The sequence below is a fragment of the Ahaetulla prasina genome, chromosome 8 (genome assembly GCF_028640845.1).
Source record: "Ahaetulla prasina isolate Xishuangbanna chromosome 8, ASM2864084v1, whole genome shotgun sequence".
NCBI classification, from domain to species: domain Eukaryota; kingdom Metazoa; phylum Chordata; class Lepidosauria; order Squamata; family Colubridae; genus Ahaetulla; species Ahaetulla prasina.
Window position 1 is genome coordinate 21,323,292 of NC_080546.1, and position 18,260 is coordinate 21,341,551.

The 18,260-nt window shown below is 36.8% G+C and overlaps 1 protein-coding gene across 2 annotated transcripts in view; it reads left to right on the plus strand.

The window, feature by feature from the left end:
* OPN4 (opsin 4) overlaps positions 1-18,260 on the plus strand; it is a 37,498-nt gene that overhangs the window by 11,747 nt on the left and 7,491 nt on the right. Inside the window, exons 2-7 of one of the 2 annotated variants that reach the window (XM_058192364.1) lie at positions 4,376-4,512; positions 7,311-7,444; positions 11,261-11,464; positions 15,150-15,321; positions 16,523-16,681; positions 18,038-18,145. In XM_058192364.1, the coding sequence (XP_058048347.1) occupies positions 4,376-4,512; positions 7,311-7,444; positions 11,261-11,464; positions 15,150-15,321; positions 16,523-16,681; positions 18,038-18,145 (914 nt within the window). Of the gene's footprint in view, positions 1-4,375; positions 4,513-7,310; positions 7,445-11,260; positions 11,465-15,149; positions 15,322-16,522; positions 16,682-18,037; positions 18,146-18,260 lie in introns of those variants that run through there. The other variant, XM_058192365.1, reaches the window with a different exon arrangement.

Below are 18,260 nucleotides of genomic sequence, written 5' to 3' on the forward strand. Positions count from 1 at the left end.
TGTTCGCTGCCAAGCAGAAATCTAATGTTATGTGGCAGAACTGGTTTTATTTATGACATATAAATTATATGTTTTCTGCACAAAAGGAGGGATTGCAGCTTACTTTATCTGTTTCTCTTCACAATATATTCATGTGCAACTAAAAGTCTTTAACTTCCATAAACTGTTTTCTTGCCATACTTTTCTTAAGCATTATGGAAGTTAACCTAAAAATAGAAACATTAAGTATGCCAGTTCAACAATGAAATGGAAACAGTATCTTAATTTAATCCAAACAAAATTCTACCCAGTTTTGAAATACTAATCCACATTCAAGTTTAGTATGCCATTCAACAGATTTTTTAATTTTTCCATGAAGAAAAAAAATGAATGGGATTTGTAGCTTATATAAGACGTTGAATGTATTATTAAACTCTTTAATGGGCAAATGACATTTGGGCTCAACAGTAACAGATGGTCGACTGAGGATGTTTTTACTAACACATATTAAGCAAACTATGACAACAAACAGTTTGGGTTTCTTTCATGGATTTTATTTTTCTTTCTATTTTGAGACATTTTAAGGTAGAAAGATGTTTCTCCAAACCTTGTTCTTGGGTAACTTTATATCCCTTTTCTGAATTTTGGCTCTCCAGAAGTACTTTGATATTATTTAAAGCAAAGAAAGAGTATTTTTCTCTGTGTACGTTCTTAGTGATACGTTCAAGCACTGCATTTAAGTATCATTATATTCCAAGCTTCGCCTCTTCATAGTATATTGATAGCTGTTCACCTCATTGTTCTACAACAAAAAATCATTATAAAATAGCAGTGCAGCATAATTACCGATCTTTACAGGCAGTAAAAATATCATTATGATTGATTGATCACATGCCATCAAGCTGGTGTTAACCATTAGGATGGGTGGATGAATTACTGGTTTCTGATAGATACTGTAGACAGACAGATAGGTAGACTCCTTCCTTCCTTCCTTCCTTCCTTCCTTCCCAAAATAGTGCTCAGGTCTTTCAATGTGGCACCTGTCATCACTGTAATTGAGTCCTTCCACCTCTTCCAAATGTCATTTTTTTCTCTTTCCTTTCACTTTTCACAGCATTATATTCTTCTCTAGGGAGCAAGTTTTTCATATAAAATGCATCCAAAGTATAATTTGTGCAGCATGTGGGAACTCCGATTTGTTTAATGATCCATTTTGTTTTGTGATCTTGGCTAAAATACAAACATAATTTATCACTGGAACAATTTCAGAAGGCATCTCTGAATTTTGATAAGAGTTCATTTGCTGTAGACTATGAATGTCTGGCACAGAGACAATTCTGTATAGGAGGTCCTTAGGGAATGGCTGTACTTGTGCACTACAACATGCTTCAGTTTTGCTTAAAGTGGTAAACATTCTCTCAAATCAATCTCATACCCTTGTGACCCTATGGACACAACTGTGTTATTTTCTTGGCAACAATATGGAAGTGGCTTGACGTTGCCTTCCTGGATGCTAATCTTCTCCCCTGATATTCCCTACCCAAGTATTGTTTGGTTTCAACCTGCTTAGCTTTCCAAAATCACTTCACCACCCACTAATATTATATTTATTATTTTTATTTCACAGGAAATTCATACTTGATAAATTGCATTGGAATTTTCTACAAAAGATGAAGTAATATAGAAATGTTTTTAATAATTATTTAATTAAACAGTAATAATACAAGAAATGAAGCAATATAGAAATGCTTTTAACAATTATTTAACTAAACAATAATAATTCCTAAATATCTGTCCTCTGGCTTGTCTCAGTTATGACGTGACTATCATGGCTAAAAATGCTAGTGTTACTCAGTTTTTACCAGTATAAGGAAGAACCAGTTGTTGCAAAGGACTTAGTTCTGCCAATTTTTGCACTTTGTGGGAAGTGCTAAAAAGGAAAAGTAATAAATTGTGTAGTTCCATGATGGTTCCCAGAAGGGCTGGAAAATGAGAGAGACAGTGAGAGAATTTCTGTGGTCCAGTATCTTTTCTTCCCAGCTTCTTGTCCTTCAAAATTTCTATTAGTAGCTTTTCTCCTTGAGATTCTTTTCCTCTTAAAAATAGAGTTCAACATCTTGGTAAAAAAATAATAATAGTGGTTTAAAGCCTCATGAAGGAAGTAAGCAGCCATTTTCTATCAATTTATTTTCTACATTAATTATGAAGTTCTTCCTCATTCCCCTATAACCGTGATGGTGAACCTACGGCACGCATGCCAGAGGTGATATGCAAAGCCTTCTTTGCTGGCATGTGCGCCGTCGCCCCAGGTCAGAGCTCCGTGGCGTTTCTTTCGTGAGCTTCTGTTTCCCTGCAAACAATGAAACAAAAACTCACAAAAGAAAAAGATCTTACCTCTTGCCGCACAGCGGGTATTGGGATGCCCTGCCCCCTGCCGGCCAGCTAGTCTTCAGGTCTCTGCTGCGCATGTACACATGTGTGCACAGAAGTCCATGCCTTTGTGCGTTTACACATGTCATACATGTCACATGCATGCACATGCACCTTTCAGTTTGAGGATGTGTGCACGCACAGTTTGGGTACTCAGTATCTAAAAGGTTCACCATCACTGCCCTATTATGTACACCCAACCTCATATTGCTCCTCGTGGTCAAAGAATTACAGAAAAACAAGCTTCAAATTTATAATATGTGGGGCAGTGAGTCTAGTCCACCTTGTTGGTGCCATTGGAAGCTGCCCTTCTGCAAGTTGGTTGATGAGATGAATTTTTTTTTTTTTTTACATTTATATCCCGCCCTTCTCCGAAGACTCAGGGCAGCTTACAGTGTATAAGGCAATAGTCTCATTCTATTTGTATATTTACAAAGTCAACTTATTGCCCCCCCAACAATCTGGGTCCTCATTTTACCTACCTTATAAAGGATGGAAGGCTGAGTCAACCTTGGCCCGGGCTTGAACCTGCAGTAATTGCAGGCTACTGTGTTCTAATAACAGGCTCCTTACAGCCTGAGCTATTCTGGCCCTCAAATATATTGAATATGGACCAATTGTCAACAGGCTCAAGCAACAGATTTGTAACTAATAGATCAGCAGCTATATTCAATGCAAGGATGTCTCCCAGAAACCACACATTGACCTGATCTGTCCACCACAATGAGTCAAAGGTTACCTGCTCAAGAAAATTTCACTTCTATCTTATTGCTGAGCAGTTGAATCCTGCTAGGGGGAAAAACCAACCATATAAAAATGATGATGTTTCCAGAGAACATTTTACTCCTGTTCTTTTCAGTCCTTGTCACCGTAGCATCTAGTTGGGAGATTCCATAATTAATTGGTGGGATAATTGATGAGTCTTGGTGGCGCAGTGGTTAAAGGGCAGTACTGCAAGCTATTTCTGCTGCCTGCAATTTGGCAAATCAAATCTCACCAGGCTCAAGGTTGACTCAGCCTTCCATCTTTCCGAGGTGGGTAAAATGACGACAAATAGTTGGGGGCAATATGCTGACTCTGTAAACGGCTTAGAGGGGGCTGTAAAGCACTGTGAAGTGGTATATAAGTCTAAGTGCTCTTGCTAAGTACTATTGCTATTGGACTTGGGATGATCCTTGCTACTGATACAGTATCTGTCCTTGTTAAGAAAAATAATTCAGAATCTCACTTCTGTGCATAGTGAAATATACTGTACCTAAAGTTGCTAGTAGGTCTGGCTAATTAAATATCCCAAGACTTGATCATGGAAATAAAGCATTGGTTGGCTCAGAGTCTTCTATTGGAATGCATATACTCTTCTGTTAATATGTGTGTATATATGCATAATGTATTTTTCGGAGTATAAGACGCACCTACCTTTTTTGGTGAGGAAAACAAGAAAAAGAAATCTTCCTCTGCTTCCCAGCAATTTTGCCTTGTTGCAGCAAACAGCAAACAACCTGCTTTACTTTCATTTTTGTTTTCAGCATAGCTTGATTAGCACAAGGAAAAAAAAATCTGTTCCCAGCAATTTACCTCCTTGCAGCAAGCAGCAGAGGCCCGCGCAGCAATAGGCAATGGCAATCCCTGCAGCCTGAAACAGCTGAGAGTCAGGGACAATCAACTTGTGCTAATTAGACTGTGCTGAAGCTGAAATGGGCTGTTTCTTGTTGCTGCTTACTGCAAGGAGGTAAATTGCTGGGAGGCAGAGGCCAGAGGGTGGGAGCCAGTGGGTGGGCAGGGTTACATTGAGTATATAAGGTGCACCCAAATTTTCACTCCCTTTTCGAGGGGAAAAGGTGTGTCTTATACTCCGAAAAATATGGTATATGTGTATATATGTATGTATGTATACAACATCCAATGTCTGAACCAGTAATAATGTTAATTTTAATAATACTTTGCTCTTTTGCTATTTTACTTCCAGAACCACACTACAGCAAGTGGTCGCCCAACTAAAGTGGACGCTCCTGACCACGTCCTATACACTGTAGGCTCTTGTGTTCTGGCCATTGGTTGTGTTGGAATTATAGGAAATCTCCTTGTCCTCTATGCATTTTACAGGTATAGTTTTCTCAAGCTAGGGATAGGGATGAAGGAAGAGGGAACAATTCACAATTGGTGGTCTGTTCAGCCAATAGTTCTTTTGTTCTTTTTTTTTTTATTCTGCTCCCATATAACAGCAGATTGGGTGATATTAAGACAGACAGATCTGTTTCGTTCCTCTTAATATTAAAGCCATTTATTTAGCGATCAGTTGAAGTTAGAACGGGATTGCAAAAAAGTGATTTATGACTGGTGCTCACACTTGTGATGGTTGCAGAGTTGTGATCGAATCTGGACACTTTGCAAGCAGGATGTACAGGCAGTCCTCAACTTACAACAGTTCGTTTAGTGACCATTCAAAGTTTCAAAGTCACTGAAAAATGTGACTTATGACCGTTTTTCACACTTACAACCTTCACGTGATTTACATTCGGATGCTTGACAGCTGGTTCATATTTATGACGGTCATGTTATCCCCTTTTGTGATCTTCTGACCCAAAAAGTCAATGGGGAAACCCGAATCACTTAACAACCAGGTTACTAATTTGACAACTGCACTTAACAAATGTGGCAAGAAAAGTCGTAAAATGGGACAAAACTCATTTCATGAATTTTTCACTTAGCAGCCTAAATGCTGGGCTCAGTTATGGCCATAAGTTGAGGACTACCTGTATTTACCACAAATCCCATACCATAGTGGTTTTTGGAGTCATGTGATTGCCATTTGCGACCCTTTCCAGCATGATTCCAACTAGCAAAATCAAATCCTCATTTTATTTCTCATTGTGAATATCATTTCACTTTTTTCTCATTTTCTCAAGATTTTTCTCATTTTTTTGCAAATTGGATTTTGTATTTTTAAAAATGTTACGGCAAACAGTACATGTAATTTTACACTGTTCATCTCCAAGCATGTTTAGTTTTGTTTGCAAATTTGCACAATATACACATTTTGTATAAACAGTACCTAATATTACACATCTTCTAAATTTGTCTATTTTTAACAGGCATCTCAGTAACATACACATTTCTGTACTATGCATGCTTTATTAACAAACTGCAATGAAATATTTGAAATCTGTAGATTTCAAACAATTACTAATACATGATTTCATCTATTCCGTACAGAGATGAAATCAGAAAAGGCAAGCTTAATTAATAGTTGAATGAGTTGGCATGCCTAGAACTTGGCTGACAAATATATCCATGGTACTTGGTTTGCTTATATTTTGCACATGTTAAGCTGCATGGAAGAAGTGTCGATGTGTATGTAGGACTGTGTGTGTTTATTTATGGACACACATGCATACACCCACACAAACCTAGAATGAAATAAACTGATGGCATTAAGGTGGAGAAAACACTGTCTTGCAACTGAATGCTATCCTTGGTTTTTTAAAAAAATTATTAATTACAAAATAAAGTTTTATAATTATACTTATTTAACATATTTATTGTATAAATGAATTACCAAAAATGTAGTTATGCCGCCCTGAAACCCAGCAGAGAAATGTTTTGTTCTTTCATTCACTCTGTAGAAAAGCAACACAGAACTCAAACTGGGTTTGTTTTCTGGCTTGAATTTAAAAAAGAATCACAATAAAATTGGGAAGTACATAAATACCTAAAGGAAAAGAAGGAAAATAACTTAAGCGTGAGAAATTTCAGAATTTTCTGTAACTGAGGAACATGCAATTTCTGATTTCTAATTTAATGCATGAATTCTGCAGTTACCCAGTGCCCTGATTCACTAATAACTTCTCATGAATGTTGCCAGCAATAATTGCAATCAAAATATCTTTTTTGCCATACTACCGTGTTTTCCTGAAAATAAGACCTCCCCTGGTAATAAGACCTCCCCCGAAAATAAGCCCTTCCCAATAATATTTAAATGCATGCGCAGCTGGTCCCCACCGTTTTCTCTGGTTAGGGTTAGGGAGACAGAGATGGAAATCAGGTAAGAAGGCAAGAGGAGCCCCGTCTTGCTCAATGTGCCCCAAAATAATAAGACCTCCCCGAAAATAAGTCCAAGTGCTTATTTCGGGGTTCAAAAAAATATAAGACAGAGTCTTATTTTCAGGAAAATACGGTAATAGGTTTTGCCTAGTGAGTCCCTGAAGCAGTAGAGTAGAAGTGAAGTGAAGTGAAGTGAAGTGAATTCTTTATTGGCCAACTGTGAGGAATTTGTCTCTGCTGCATAAGCTCTCAGTGTACATGCAAGCAACAAAGTAATATGATGCTGATGATGATCTTGTTGATGATGATGATTAGAGAAGGTAGTAGATTTTAAATGTAGTTCTGCCATTATTTAAATGTTTCGCTTTTGTCAAGTAATTTTTCCAGTTTCCTAGGTACAGAAGAGTAGTGTATTATATCAACACCTGAACTGTTTTATTCAGGACTTACAAACATTCCTTAGTCAAAAAAAGATACACTACAAACAATTTTCTAATTTTGATTTTAAACATTGTCTGATTACTTAAAAAATATTCTCTCATTACTTAAAAATTATTCTCAGCTGCTCCAGTTCAGTATATTTACAGACCTAATTTATGGAAAGGACATAATCCAGAAGGACTTCACAACTACCCAAATACTAGAAAACAAATTTGGGCCCAAATATCTGAACCCTACTATTACTTGCAAACAAACTGGTCTGTTATTGTTTTCTTCCTTTCAGCTTTCATTTTGAAAAGCCTGTGTGCAGTTTTCTTCTGCAATATATCTGATGAATAGTAGTTCGTAACTATAACAGAAACTAACAAAGATTTTTCTTCTCCTTTATATGATTGATGATGGTGATGGTGATGGTGAAGCAACAAGAGGCTGAGGACACCTGCAAATTATTTCATCATGAATTTAGCTGCAAGTGACTTTCTGATGTCTGCAACTCAAGCTCCAGTCTGCTTTTTCAACAGTATGCATAAGGAGTGGGTCCTTGGAGACGCAGGTGCTTTGCCAATAGTTTTACATTTTCCAGTTGCATCAAGTTTGTCCTTAACGTGTTATCTGAAAATGGAATTCTAAGGTTGTAGGATCCTTTATCAACAAGATTGTATTTTTTTAAAACCTTCCCTAATCTTTGATCAGCAAATTAACTCCTTTTTTTTCCACCTCTCCCAAAGGCAAGGAATTTGTAATATGTAATGATTGCACAATTATCTGTTAACGTGAGGAATGATAGATAACAATAACCAGAAGTCCATTTCCCATTATTATGAAGAAAAATGAAATGAGATATAACAAGCTAGTATATGAGATTCATATCTTTGCTTGTTATATTAATATAACAACTGATTCCATATCTTATCCTGAGAGAAGGCCTGGAATTATAGTTAAAATGGTCCGTTCTGACAATAAAAACCCATCATTTTGTTCAGTACAGAAATGTGAATTAAAGCAATCCAATGGTTGAACAAATAACTTCTACTTGAGCATATCAGTGAAAAGGAATTCATTGTTCCCTAAGGTAATTATTTTTTATTACCAAATTGCACTTACAGTTAAAAAAAAACATTTCCTAACATTCAGTGGAGTGTCCCTGCTTTTAAATTAAGATCATTATTCTGCACCCTGCATCAACAGAGAACAATATTTGGAATCATAATTAGAAGGGATTATTAATCCAACCCTCCTGTCCTGTGCGACAGTCAACTATTAAAGCATCCCTGACATACAACCATTTATCAACGGCTTAAATATAGCTAATAAAAGAGAGTCCACTTCTATCTATTATAGTTTCATAGTTTGGATCTATTTCCTGATGTCATTAAAATCTGCTTCTTTGTAATCGGTTTTTCAAGGAAAGTTGTGATTTTCTATACAAATAGCCTTTTAAGTATTTTAGAATTGCTGCCGTATCTCTTCTGTTACTGTTCATCAAAGGTGATATGCCAGTTTTTTCAGAACTTACTCTCAATACTCAATTTCCAGTACTTTGATCATCCTTCTTTCCCACCTTTTCATCAGTTCTATTTCGCTGATTTCTTTTTTTTTTAAATACAGTATGATGCCCTGAATAGTACTTAAAGTGGGGGCTGACTTATGCAAAATAGAGTAGAAGTTTTATTTGCTTTGGTGTAGAATTGAATAGAATATTCTTCAGTTGTAAAGCAATAAATAGATAGAGATAGATGAGAGAGAGAGAGAGAGAGAGATAAGCAATAGAATATAGTAAAAATGAAATTTGAACCATGAAGTTCCATCATATCAATCTACTTCGCATCAGTGATTCCTAGTAATTGTTTCCAGAACTTCTGAACCAGCAGGCTAGAATGAGACCACACTTGCCCTAGGACAGGGATGTCAAACTCGTGGCGTCACATTGTCATCAAGTGACATATCGTGACTTTTTTCCCTTCGCTAAAACGGGCTTGGGCGTGGTCAGTGTGTGACACATCCGGTCTGCGGGCCACGAGTTTGACATCCCCACCCTAGGAGCAATCTGTTTCAGAGGAGGGGAGCCCCCACAGATATTGCACATTTTTGTGTCCCTTCTGTTGTACATTTTCCTAAATGGGAAGTGCAAAACAGGCCTACTCTGATAGTTTGAACTGGGTAAACAGAATCTGTTTGGTAATAGATATACAAAGTATAAACCATATAGAACTTTATAGGTGAAAACCAACATCTTGAGCTACAGATCTCCCATACTTCATGTTTTAAGAGCTGCATTGTCTTAAAATGGAACGAACTCCATTTTAAGACAATGGAACGAACTCTGGAACAAACTCCCCCCAGGACTCCGTCAACTTCCGGACCTCCGAACCTTTCGTCGCGAGCTTAAAACTCACTTATTCATCTGCGCAGGACTGGGTTAGTTTTTAAATTTATGGGTTTTTAATGGGTTTTTTATTATTTATTCTAAATTTTTAATCTCGGCCAATTGAATAAGTTTTTTAATTGTATTTTAATTGTATTTATTATTGTGTATTTTTATCTGGCTGTGAACCGCCCTGAGTCCTTCGGGAGAAGGGCGGTATAGAAATTTAAATAATAAATAATAAATAAATAAAATGATAGGCTAAATTTATGTATCATGTTTAGCTGATGGCAGGGATGTCAAACTCAAGGCCCAGGGGCCAAATCCGGCCCTTGGAGTGCTTGGATCTGGCCTGCGGGGCCACCTTGGAAATAGTGAAGGACCGGCCCGTGGTGCCTCTGCCTGGGAAAATGGAGCTTAGGAGGGCCCAAGAGGGTTACAGGAGGCAGTCGCAACCGAAAATGGAGCTCGGGAGTCCGTTTTCGCTGGCCGAGTGCTCGGGCCACCACAAGCACCCTTGACATGAGTGACGTCAATCTGGCTATGTCCACCCTGGCCACACCGACTCCAGCTCCCCAAGGTGAAACACAACCCTGATGCGGCCCTCCATGATATTGAGTTTGACACCCCTGGCCTATGGCATATACAGTATTTGTTGAATTAAACATTCTTGACTGATATATAGTCAAGAATGAAATCATACAAGCTATTATCCCAAAATCAAAGAGACCATAATATAGTTCAATTTTTAGTCCTGGGAGTTGAACCGTGGAAAGACCCACTGAATTACCAGTTCCAAGAGGGTCAAATTCTCAAGCCCTTGGCTTTTGTAGAGCAGGAAAATATATGTTTCAGTTGAGCTGTACCAGCTTTCTGAACTCTGGTGTGTTCCTTTGTCCTTTTTAGTCCTGACATCTGGCTTCACTCTTTTCCATTCTGACCTCCTGATGCAAGTCGTCTTTACAGGGTCATCCATAATTCAGGCCTATGCATTATATAATACAATTTTCTAAACCAGCACTTGCTTAATAAAAAACATCATACATTTCTCAGTGAACTTCTCAACGTCAAAACCCAAAATAACTAAATTTTGTCCATGGTCATTTCTATACTTCCAATCAGAATTCTTTCAAATGCAAGCACTCTTAATAAGCCAATTCACTGTGATTTTTGTACAGATAGTCCTCGACCTATGACCACAATAGAGCCCAAAATTTATGTTACTAAGTGAGACATTTGTGAAATGAGTTTTGCCCCATTTTACAACCTTTCTTGCCACAGTTGTTAAGTGAATCACTGCACTGCACTAATTAAGTGAATCTGGTATCCCCACTGACTTTGTTTGTCAAAAGATTATTAAAAAAGCGATCCCATAACCCTGGGACACTGCAACCACCATAAATATGAGTCAGTTGCCATGTGTTTGAATTTTGATCAACTGACTATGGGCATTGCTGAAATGGTCATAAGTGTGAAAAATGATCATTAATCACTTTTATGCTAAATTATGGTTTGCTTACTGAATAAAGTACAAATGAATTTTGTTCATGGATACACTTATCCATGGAATCAGTTGTTATATTAATATAACAATAATATTATTATGCTATGCCTGTTTTAGGCTTACAATTCTTACATTCTCAGCTTTAAAATAGCAAGATATGGTGTGGCCATTTTTCAGCAGTCATGGCCTCTGTCTAAGGATCATAAAAAGGAGACCAGAGTAGAGTAGAGTAGAGTAGAGTAGAATAGAATAGAATAGAATAGAATAGAATAGAATAGAATAGAATAGAATAGAATAGTATTCTATTCTATTTTTTAAAAAATGTGAAAAAAGATCACATGGTATAGTTCTAGGAAGTACTACATGCAAACAACTCCTTATCATCTGAACTATGAGAATTTTTTGTGGATGACTTTTTCTTGATTTTTCCCCCCACTCTCCTCCTTTCCCATTGCAAAGTAAACATCATGTGTTTTTGTTTTGCTTTTTGTTTGCTCCAGGTTGTAACTTCTATGCTTTTTGTGGAGCACTCTTTGGAATAACCTCAATGATGACCTTGTTAGCTATTTCGGTGGATCGCTACTGTGTGATTACGAAGCCTCTCCAGTCCTTAAAAAGAAGTTCAAAGAAACGTTCTTGTATAATCATTATATTTGTCTGGCTTTACTCACTGGGTTGGAGTGTATGTCCAATATTAGGGTGGAGTATGTTATCAGTTTTCTTTCATTTTTTTCTTTTTTTCTTTTTCTTTTACTCTTGTATCTACATTGTGTGTGAGAGAGTGTGTGTGTGTGTGCATATAATCACTTTGTTCTAATACTAATAGTTGTTGTACAACCCTCCCACTCTCCCCATCAGAATATTGCCTGTATTTGTATATGTGTGTGGTATAAATCATACTGATACGATTGATCAGTATTTTACTTGCAAGCTATTTGGGGGGAGGTTTTTTTGTTTATTATACATTTGATGAATATATATAGATATCTTGCATATATAGGAGGCTTCTACAAAAATACATTTAAAAAACGCACAGCATTTTTTCTGCTAGAAACATAGGGCTACACGTTGCTTTCTTGATAAGTTTGACTGAGTAATTAGATTTTTTTTACTCCGTCTTTTATTACTGTATAAGAAACTCAGGGAGACAAATATACCTAATATTCCTTCCTCATCCTATTTTCCCCACAACAATAATCCTTAATGATGAGTTGGGCTGACAGTGAGTGACAGGCCCAAAGTCACCCAGCTGATTTTTGATATCTAAAGCAGGACCAGAACTCAAAATCTCCCGGATTCCAGCCTGGTGCCTTAGCCATGAGATCAAACTAGATCTCATTTCATATTGTTTGATTTAATTTCCAAAAAATTAAGTGGAACTTACTGAGGATTTATTTATTTAGATCGGAATAATATCATATACAGCAATAAAAATAAAATTTAATTAAGTCTGAGAGATCATGTCAACCCAAAAGACTTTTAATATATTTCTCTTAATAGATGCAGCTCAAATAATTTTAGTGTGGTAATAAAATTGAACAAAAATAATCGTGGGACTCTGAAAGATCCAGATATATCATTTTTAGTAGCTGTGCTGTCCATTCGTCTAGGTTTGAATAAGTTAGGTTAGAAAATTATTGTCTCTGTTGTGTTTTCACCAATTAAAATTGCATTCTCCTACCCTCCCATGTTGGTGGAGAGAATGTATTTTGCAAGTATCCAGAACCATATACTTTAATCACTAATTAATATCTATCTAGTAATAATATTGAAAACTGACTAGGGAAGAATTCATATCAAGGGATTTAATGACTCAAGACTAATTCTAAGCAAATCTCTAATTAGCAGATGCTGAATTTATCAAGAGCCTTTTAAATCTTTTCTTTCCAGCATGAAAACATCTGCTTCTGGGTTAAATTAAGGGATTTACTGCAATGTCTCTGTTTTCTATAAACATCAGCTTAGGAAGATTTACTTTTCTCTCTATTATAACCTGAAGCAATAGGAAAGTATTCCCACACTGACTTTGCAATGTAATACCATATATATCCTGGTCCAAGCATGCACCAGTGAATCTTCCTGGCATCTTTTGAGCTACTCGTAGTTCTGGTGGGTCTGCAGATACAGTGTTATGTTAACAATCAGCCTTATTTATTTTATTTTTTATTTATTTATTTATTTGTCAAACGCAACAGTATATATAAGTATAAGCATGAAATAACCATACGAATTGGATACAATCAAAGGGATCATTAGGATAGAAATGGTAGGCACGCTGGTGCTGTTATGCACGCTCCTTACAGACCTCTTAGGAATGGGGTGAGGTCAATAGTAGATGGTCTTTGGTTAAAGCTTTGGGGATTTTGGGAAGAGACCACAGAGTCAGGTAGTGCATTCCAGGCATTAACAACTCTGTTACTGAAGTCATATTTTCTGCAATCAAGATTGGAGTGGTTCACATTAAGTTTAAATCTATTGTGTGCTCATGTATTCTTGCGACTGAAGCTGAAGTAGTCTTCGACAGGAAGGAAATTGTAGCAGATGATTTTATGAGTTATACTCAGGTCATGCCGAAGGCGGTGGAGTTCTAAATTTTCTAAACTCAGGATTTCAAGTCTGGTGGTATAAGGTATTTTGTTGTGAGGAGAGGAGTGGAGAACTCTTCTTGTAAAATATTTCTGGACACGCTCAGTTGTATTAATGTCCGAAATGAGGTGTGCATTCCAGACAGGCGAGCTGTATTCGAGAATTGGTCTAGCAAATGTTTTGTATGCTCTGGTTAGTAATGTAATCTTTCTGGAGAAGAAGCTACGCAAGATTAAGTTTACAACTGGCGATGTAGTTGCAGTGGGCTTTGGCACTTAGATCATTTGATATGAAATTATAATTAAAACTGTACTGCACTAACTCTGTCCAGATGTTACAGGTTTCATCTCCCTTAAGCTTAAATAAGTAACGGCAAGGGAGTACGACAGTCAGGATCTCTGTCCCAAAATGACCCCAATTCTAAGGATGGTGGTGTATTTGTTTATGTTCTGTGTAAGACTTTGACACATTTCTCCATGATCACATCTCTTTTGGTTGCACTGTCATCTGAACAAAATCATGAAGGACTTTCACTAAAAGAATACCTTCTCTGTATGTAGAATCTAACTGCAAATCACAGGATCTCACTCTTTATATTTGAATTTTAAGTAGAAGTCCTGTCCTGGGAACTCATAAATTAAAGCAATGCTAAAATAAAGTCCACAAATAAAACCTCATTTTTTTAAAAAACTCTCAAAGCCAGTTTAAATTAAGCAAAATATTTTCCATACATACATGAAAGCAAAGGTATAAAGCCACTGAGGAATTGCACAGTTGCAGGATCAGTTGGATGATCAGCTAACTGATGATCAAACGTTCTGCTGATCAAAAATGCTATTTTTAAAAAAACACTTAAACATTCATGAGCAAAGAAGCATTAGAAATCAAATAAAATTATTCCTTAATTTAGCCACTGCATTCTATATAGATCATCTACATGGCAAATATACACCCCTTTGCTATATTTTCAAAAGATTGAAACCATTTTGAACATAGAAGAATCCGAAGTGAAATAAATTAAATCCCATAGTTTAATCTCTGTGTAGTTTTCTGCAAATATTTTTCTATTTCTAGTGATTCTGCTTTTAGGACTAACATCTTTTAAACACAACTTATTTTTTTGTTTAAAGACTAGCATCCTCTAGATCAGGGGTCTCCAACCTTGGTCCCTTTAAGACTTGTGGACTTCAACTCCCAGAGTCCCTCAGCCAGCAAAGCTGGCTGAGAAACTCTAGGAGTTGAAGTCCACAAGTCTTAAAGGGACCAAAGTTGGAGACCCCTGCCCTAGATGAGATTCCATTTTTCTAAAAGAAACGTCTGTTGAAAAATCAACAGAAATCTCATTTAGAAAAATGGTTCTAGGCCTTGAATCACCTCTACAGGATGAATGTCTCTGAATGTTGTAGTCCAAAATATCTCTAGGAACAGGTTTGGAGATGCCTTTACTGCAAACTAATCATTTGAATAAGTTTTAATGTGTACGTTCTGATTCAAATGATCAGTTTGCAGTAAAGACATTCCCACATCTGTTTCTACAGGTACTTTGGATTACCAACATTCAGAGCCATGCTGAGTGACATTGATGGGGATTTTAGCCAATGCAACTACTGTAGAAGGCCTTCTGGAATGTGAAACTTCATAGTGCAATAAATTATTTCATATTTCGGGACTAAGATTTAAAGAGAAGATGAAGACAACTACCTCTATTGAATAGTGTTGCAGTTTCCTTCTTAAATAACAAATTCTTACATCTGTTGTTACTTATTTTATATGCTATATAATAAAAATTTAATTAATATTTAGGTTCCTATATCCCAGAAGGTTTGATGATATCCTGTACATGGGACTATGTAAGCTATTCTCCAGGAAACAGAAGTTACACCATGTTGCTATGTTGGTGTGTGTTCTTCATTCCTCTTATGATAATCTTCCATTGCTATTTATTCATGTTCCTTACCATCAGAAGTACAGGCAGGTAAGTGTATGACTGAAAAATATAATTATTAGGATCTCAAGTACATTCCTATTGATTATACACTGTAATGGTGCATTAAGAACTGGAAAGAGATTCATATTCTTGCCAAATTAATATTCCTCCATTGTCAGTTTAGACAATATCCTATCACACAGGAGCCACAATTAAGTGAATAAGAAAGTCTCTGCCATGGGAACTTAGGCAGTGGTGAAATCCAATTTTTTTTACTACCAGTTCTGTGGATGTTGGCTTGGTGGACGTGGTGTGGCTTGGTGGGTGTGGCAGGGGAAGGATACTGCAAAATCTCCATTCCCACCCCCCTCTGAGCCAGCCAGAGGTGATATTTGCCAGATCTCCAAACTACTCAAAATTTCCACTACCAGTTCTCCAGAACCTGTCAGAAACTGCTGGATTTCACCCCTGAATTTAGGAAATAAAATTTAATTCTAAATGGGGCAAATAATCCATACTCTAAAAGTTGGTCAAATAGAATCTGTTGGCTGGAAGTTTAAGAGATGAAAGATCAGAATTTGATTCTTAGCTTGTCCCATCTTAATTGGAATGCTGAATGTATGGTTTGTATAACTATTACTTTTATTAGTTTTGGTACATTAGATAAATACAGAAATGCTTATTGTATCGAATCATGATACCCTTGGCTTTTTTCAATATTTTACTTATTTCCGTTCCCTGTTCTTTCTTCTTTGTTGTTTTTGTTATTTTTTAAATTTTACAGTTTAGTTTTTTAAACTTTCTACAAGACTTTTGAATAATTGATTGATAGGTAGGTAGGTAGATAAATAGACAGACGGAGATCATATCACTTGTACTGTTTAAATAACACTCAATACAAATTATAAAAGGAATGTGAAATAACCAATTATTATTAAGCTCCATCCAAGCCAGCGCACTATTTCATGAAGCCACGAAGGAGCACCCAACGTCTTTCAAATCCCTCTGAGTTTATAACCAGTATTGTAAATAATGAGTGACAAAGCTACATTTGCCATCGTTTTTCTTATTCTCAAGACTTTCTGGCATCACTTCTGAAGATCTAAACACAGTCTGCCCAGCAACTTAAGGGGGGGGGAGTTAAAACCTTGGCAACTAGCATCATCTGCAGTGGTACCAGGTGATTGATCCCCAGCATGTCAGAAAGAATTCTTAATCAAAGGCCTGCTGTTTCCTCATTTTTTTACAGGAATGTTCAGAAATTGGGATCCAGCTCTAAACGGAAAAAGTCAAGCTCACAGAGCATAAAGAATGAATGGAAACTGGCAAAGGTTGCGTTCGTAGCCATTGTGGTTTACGTTGTATCCTGGTCACCGTATGCTTGTGTCACTCTGATTGCATGGGCTGGGTAAGTGGCAAGTCACCTTCTCAGTCAAGAGTAGAAAAAGAGGATAAAAGGAGAAAGTAATCTTGCCCATTTGTTCACTAAACTCTTTGAGAATTGTCAAATATGTCTCTCAGTTAGTTACTTGGTGTGAGTGAAGCATTAACTATAACAAGGGGTCCTTGGACTCTCTGAGCTTGATTGTTTCCTTGCAGACATTTCATTATGCAAAGTAAGTAACCCCATCAGTACACAAATGATATTACCTAGTTTGGTGATGAAATGTCTACAAGAAAACAACCAAGCTCATAGAATGTCAAGGACCCTTCATTTCAACCCTGAGCTACAATATTCTCCTTTGTCAGTAACTATAATAAATATTGTGCTCTGCCAAGGCAAAAAATCCTGAATATTTCAGTTTAAATAAATACCAAGTTAGAGGAAGTATTTTCCCCCCTGAAATATTCTTTGCTGAGAAAATACTGCATCATAATTGAAAGGAATAATTCATGGTTTATCTTTTTACTGGCTTTTTCCCCTCGTAAGAGCTTCCTCTTCCTGCCATCTCTTTATATTTTTTGAATTGTTTGAAAAACAGTATCGTGAAAACATGAAAAGTATTTATTGAATGGAACCTTCTATTTTTAAAATATTTAAAAGCATATAAGAGACACACATGTCATGAAAAGTTTTTCCGTGTCAGTATTTATTTTATTTTATTTTATTTATTAAATTTTTATACCGCCCTTCTCCCGAAGGACTCAGGGCGGTGTACAGCCAGAGTAAAAACAAAGATGTATACAATTTAAAACAACATTTAAAAAGAGCAAATTTTAAAGGCTGATTATTAAAATTTAAGTTAAAAGTTAAAAATATTAAGAAACCCAATTAAAATACATCACTAATTATGCCAGTCCCGCTTTAATGAATAAATATGTTTTGAGCTCACGACGGAAGGTCCGAAGATCAGGCACTTGACGCAGGCCGGGGGGAAGTTCGTTCCAGAGCGTCACTGCCCCCACAGAGAAGGCCCTACTCCTGGGGGCCGCCAGCCGACACTGTTTGGCGGACGGCACCCTGAGGAGACCCTCTCTGTGCGAGCGTACGGGTCGGTGGGAGGCAAAGGGTAACAGCAGGCGGTCTCGCAAGTACCCGGGTCCTAAGCCATGGAGCGCTTAGGTATCTCCCATCTGGCCTTCATATGTATCATAATTTCATATTTCCATTTTTCTCTCTCAAAACTTCCAAAATTAAATTTTGAAAAAGTCACTGAAGACATTGATATATGTGAAAGCACTGCAGCAGATCATCAAATATTCAGCCATGTGGTTAGTTAAAGGTCTAGTGATTAATCTAAGTTTTTTTCCCCCTTATTTCTAGTTATGCCAAGATTTTAACTCCATATTCTAAATCTGTGCCTGCTGTTATTGCCAAAGCTTCAGCAATTCACAATCCCATAATTTATGCTATTATTCACCCAAGTTACAGGTATTGTAAATGTACTCTTAAGATACTACTTTTATACTCTGATATGTTTGAAGTGAAATTAATCCATTGATGGATAATAGTATATCTTTATTTAAATTACTTCATTTCTACCTGG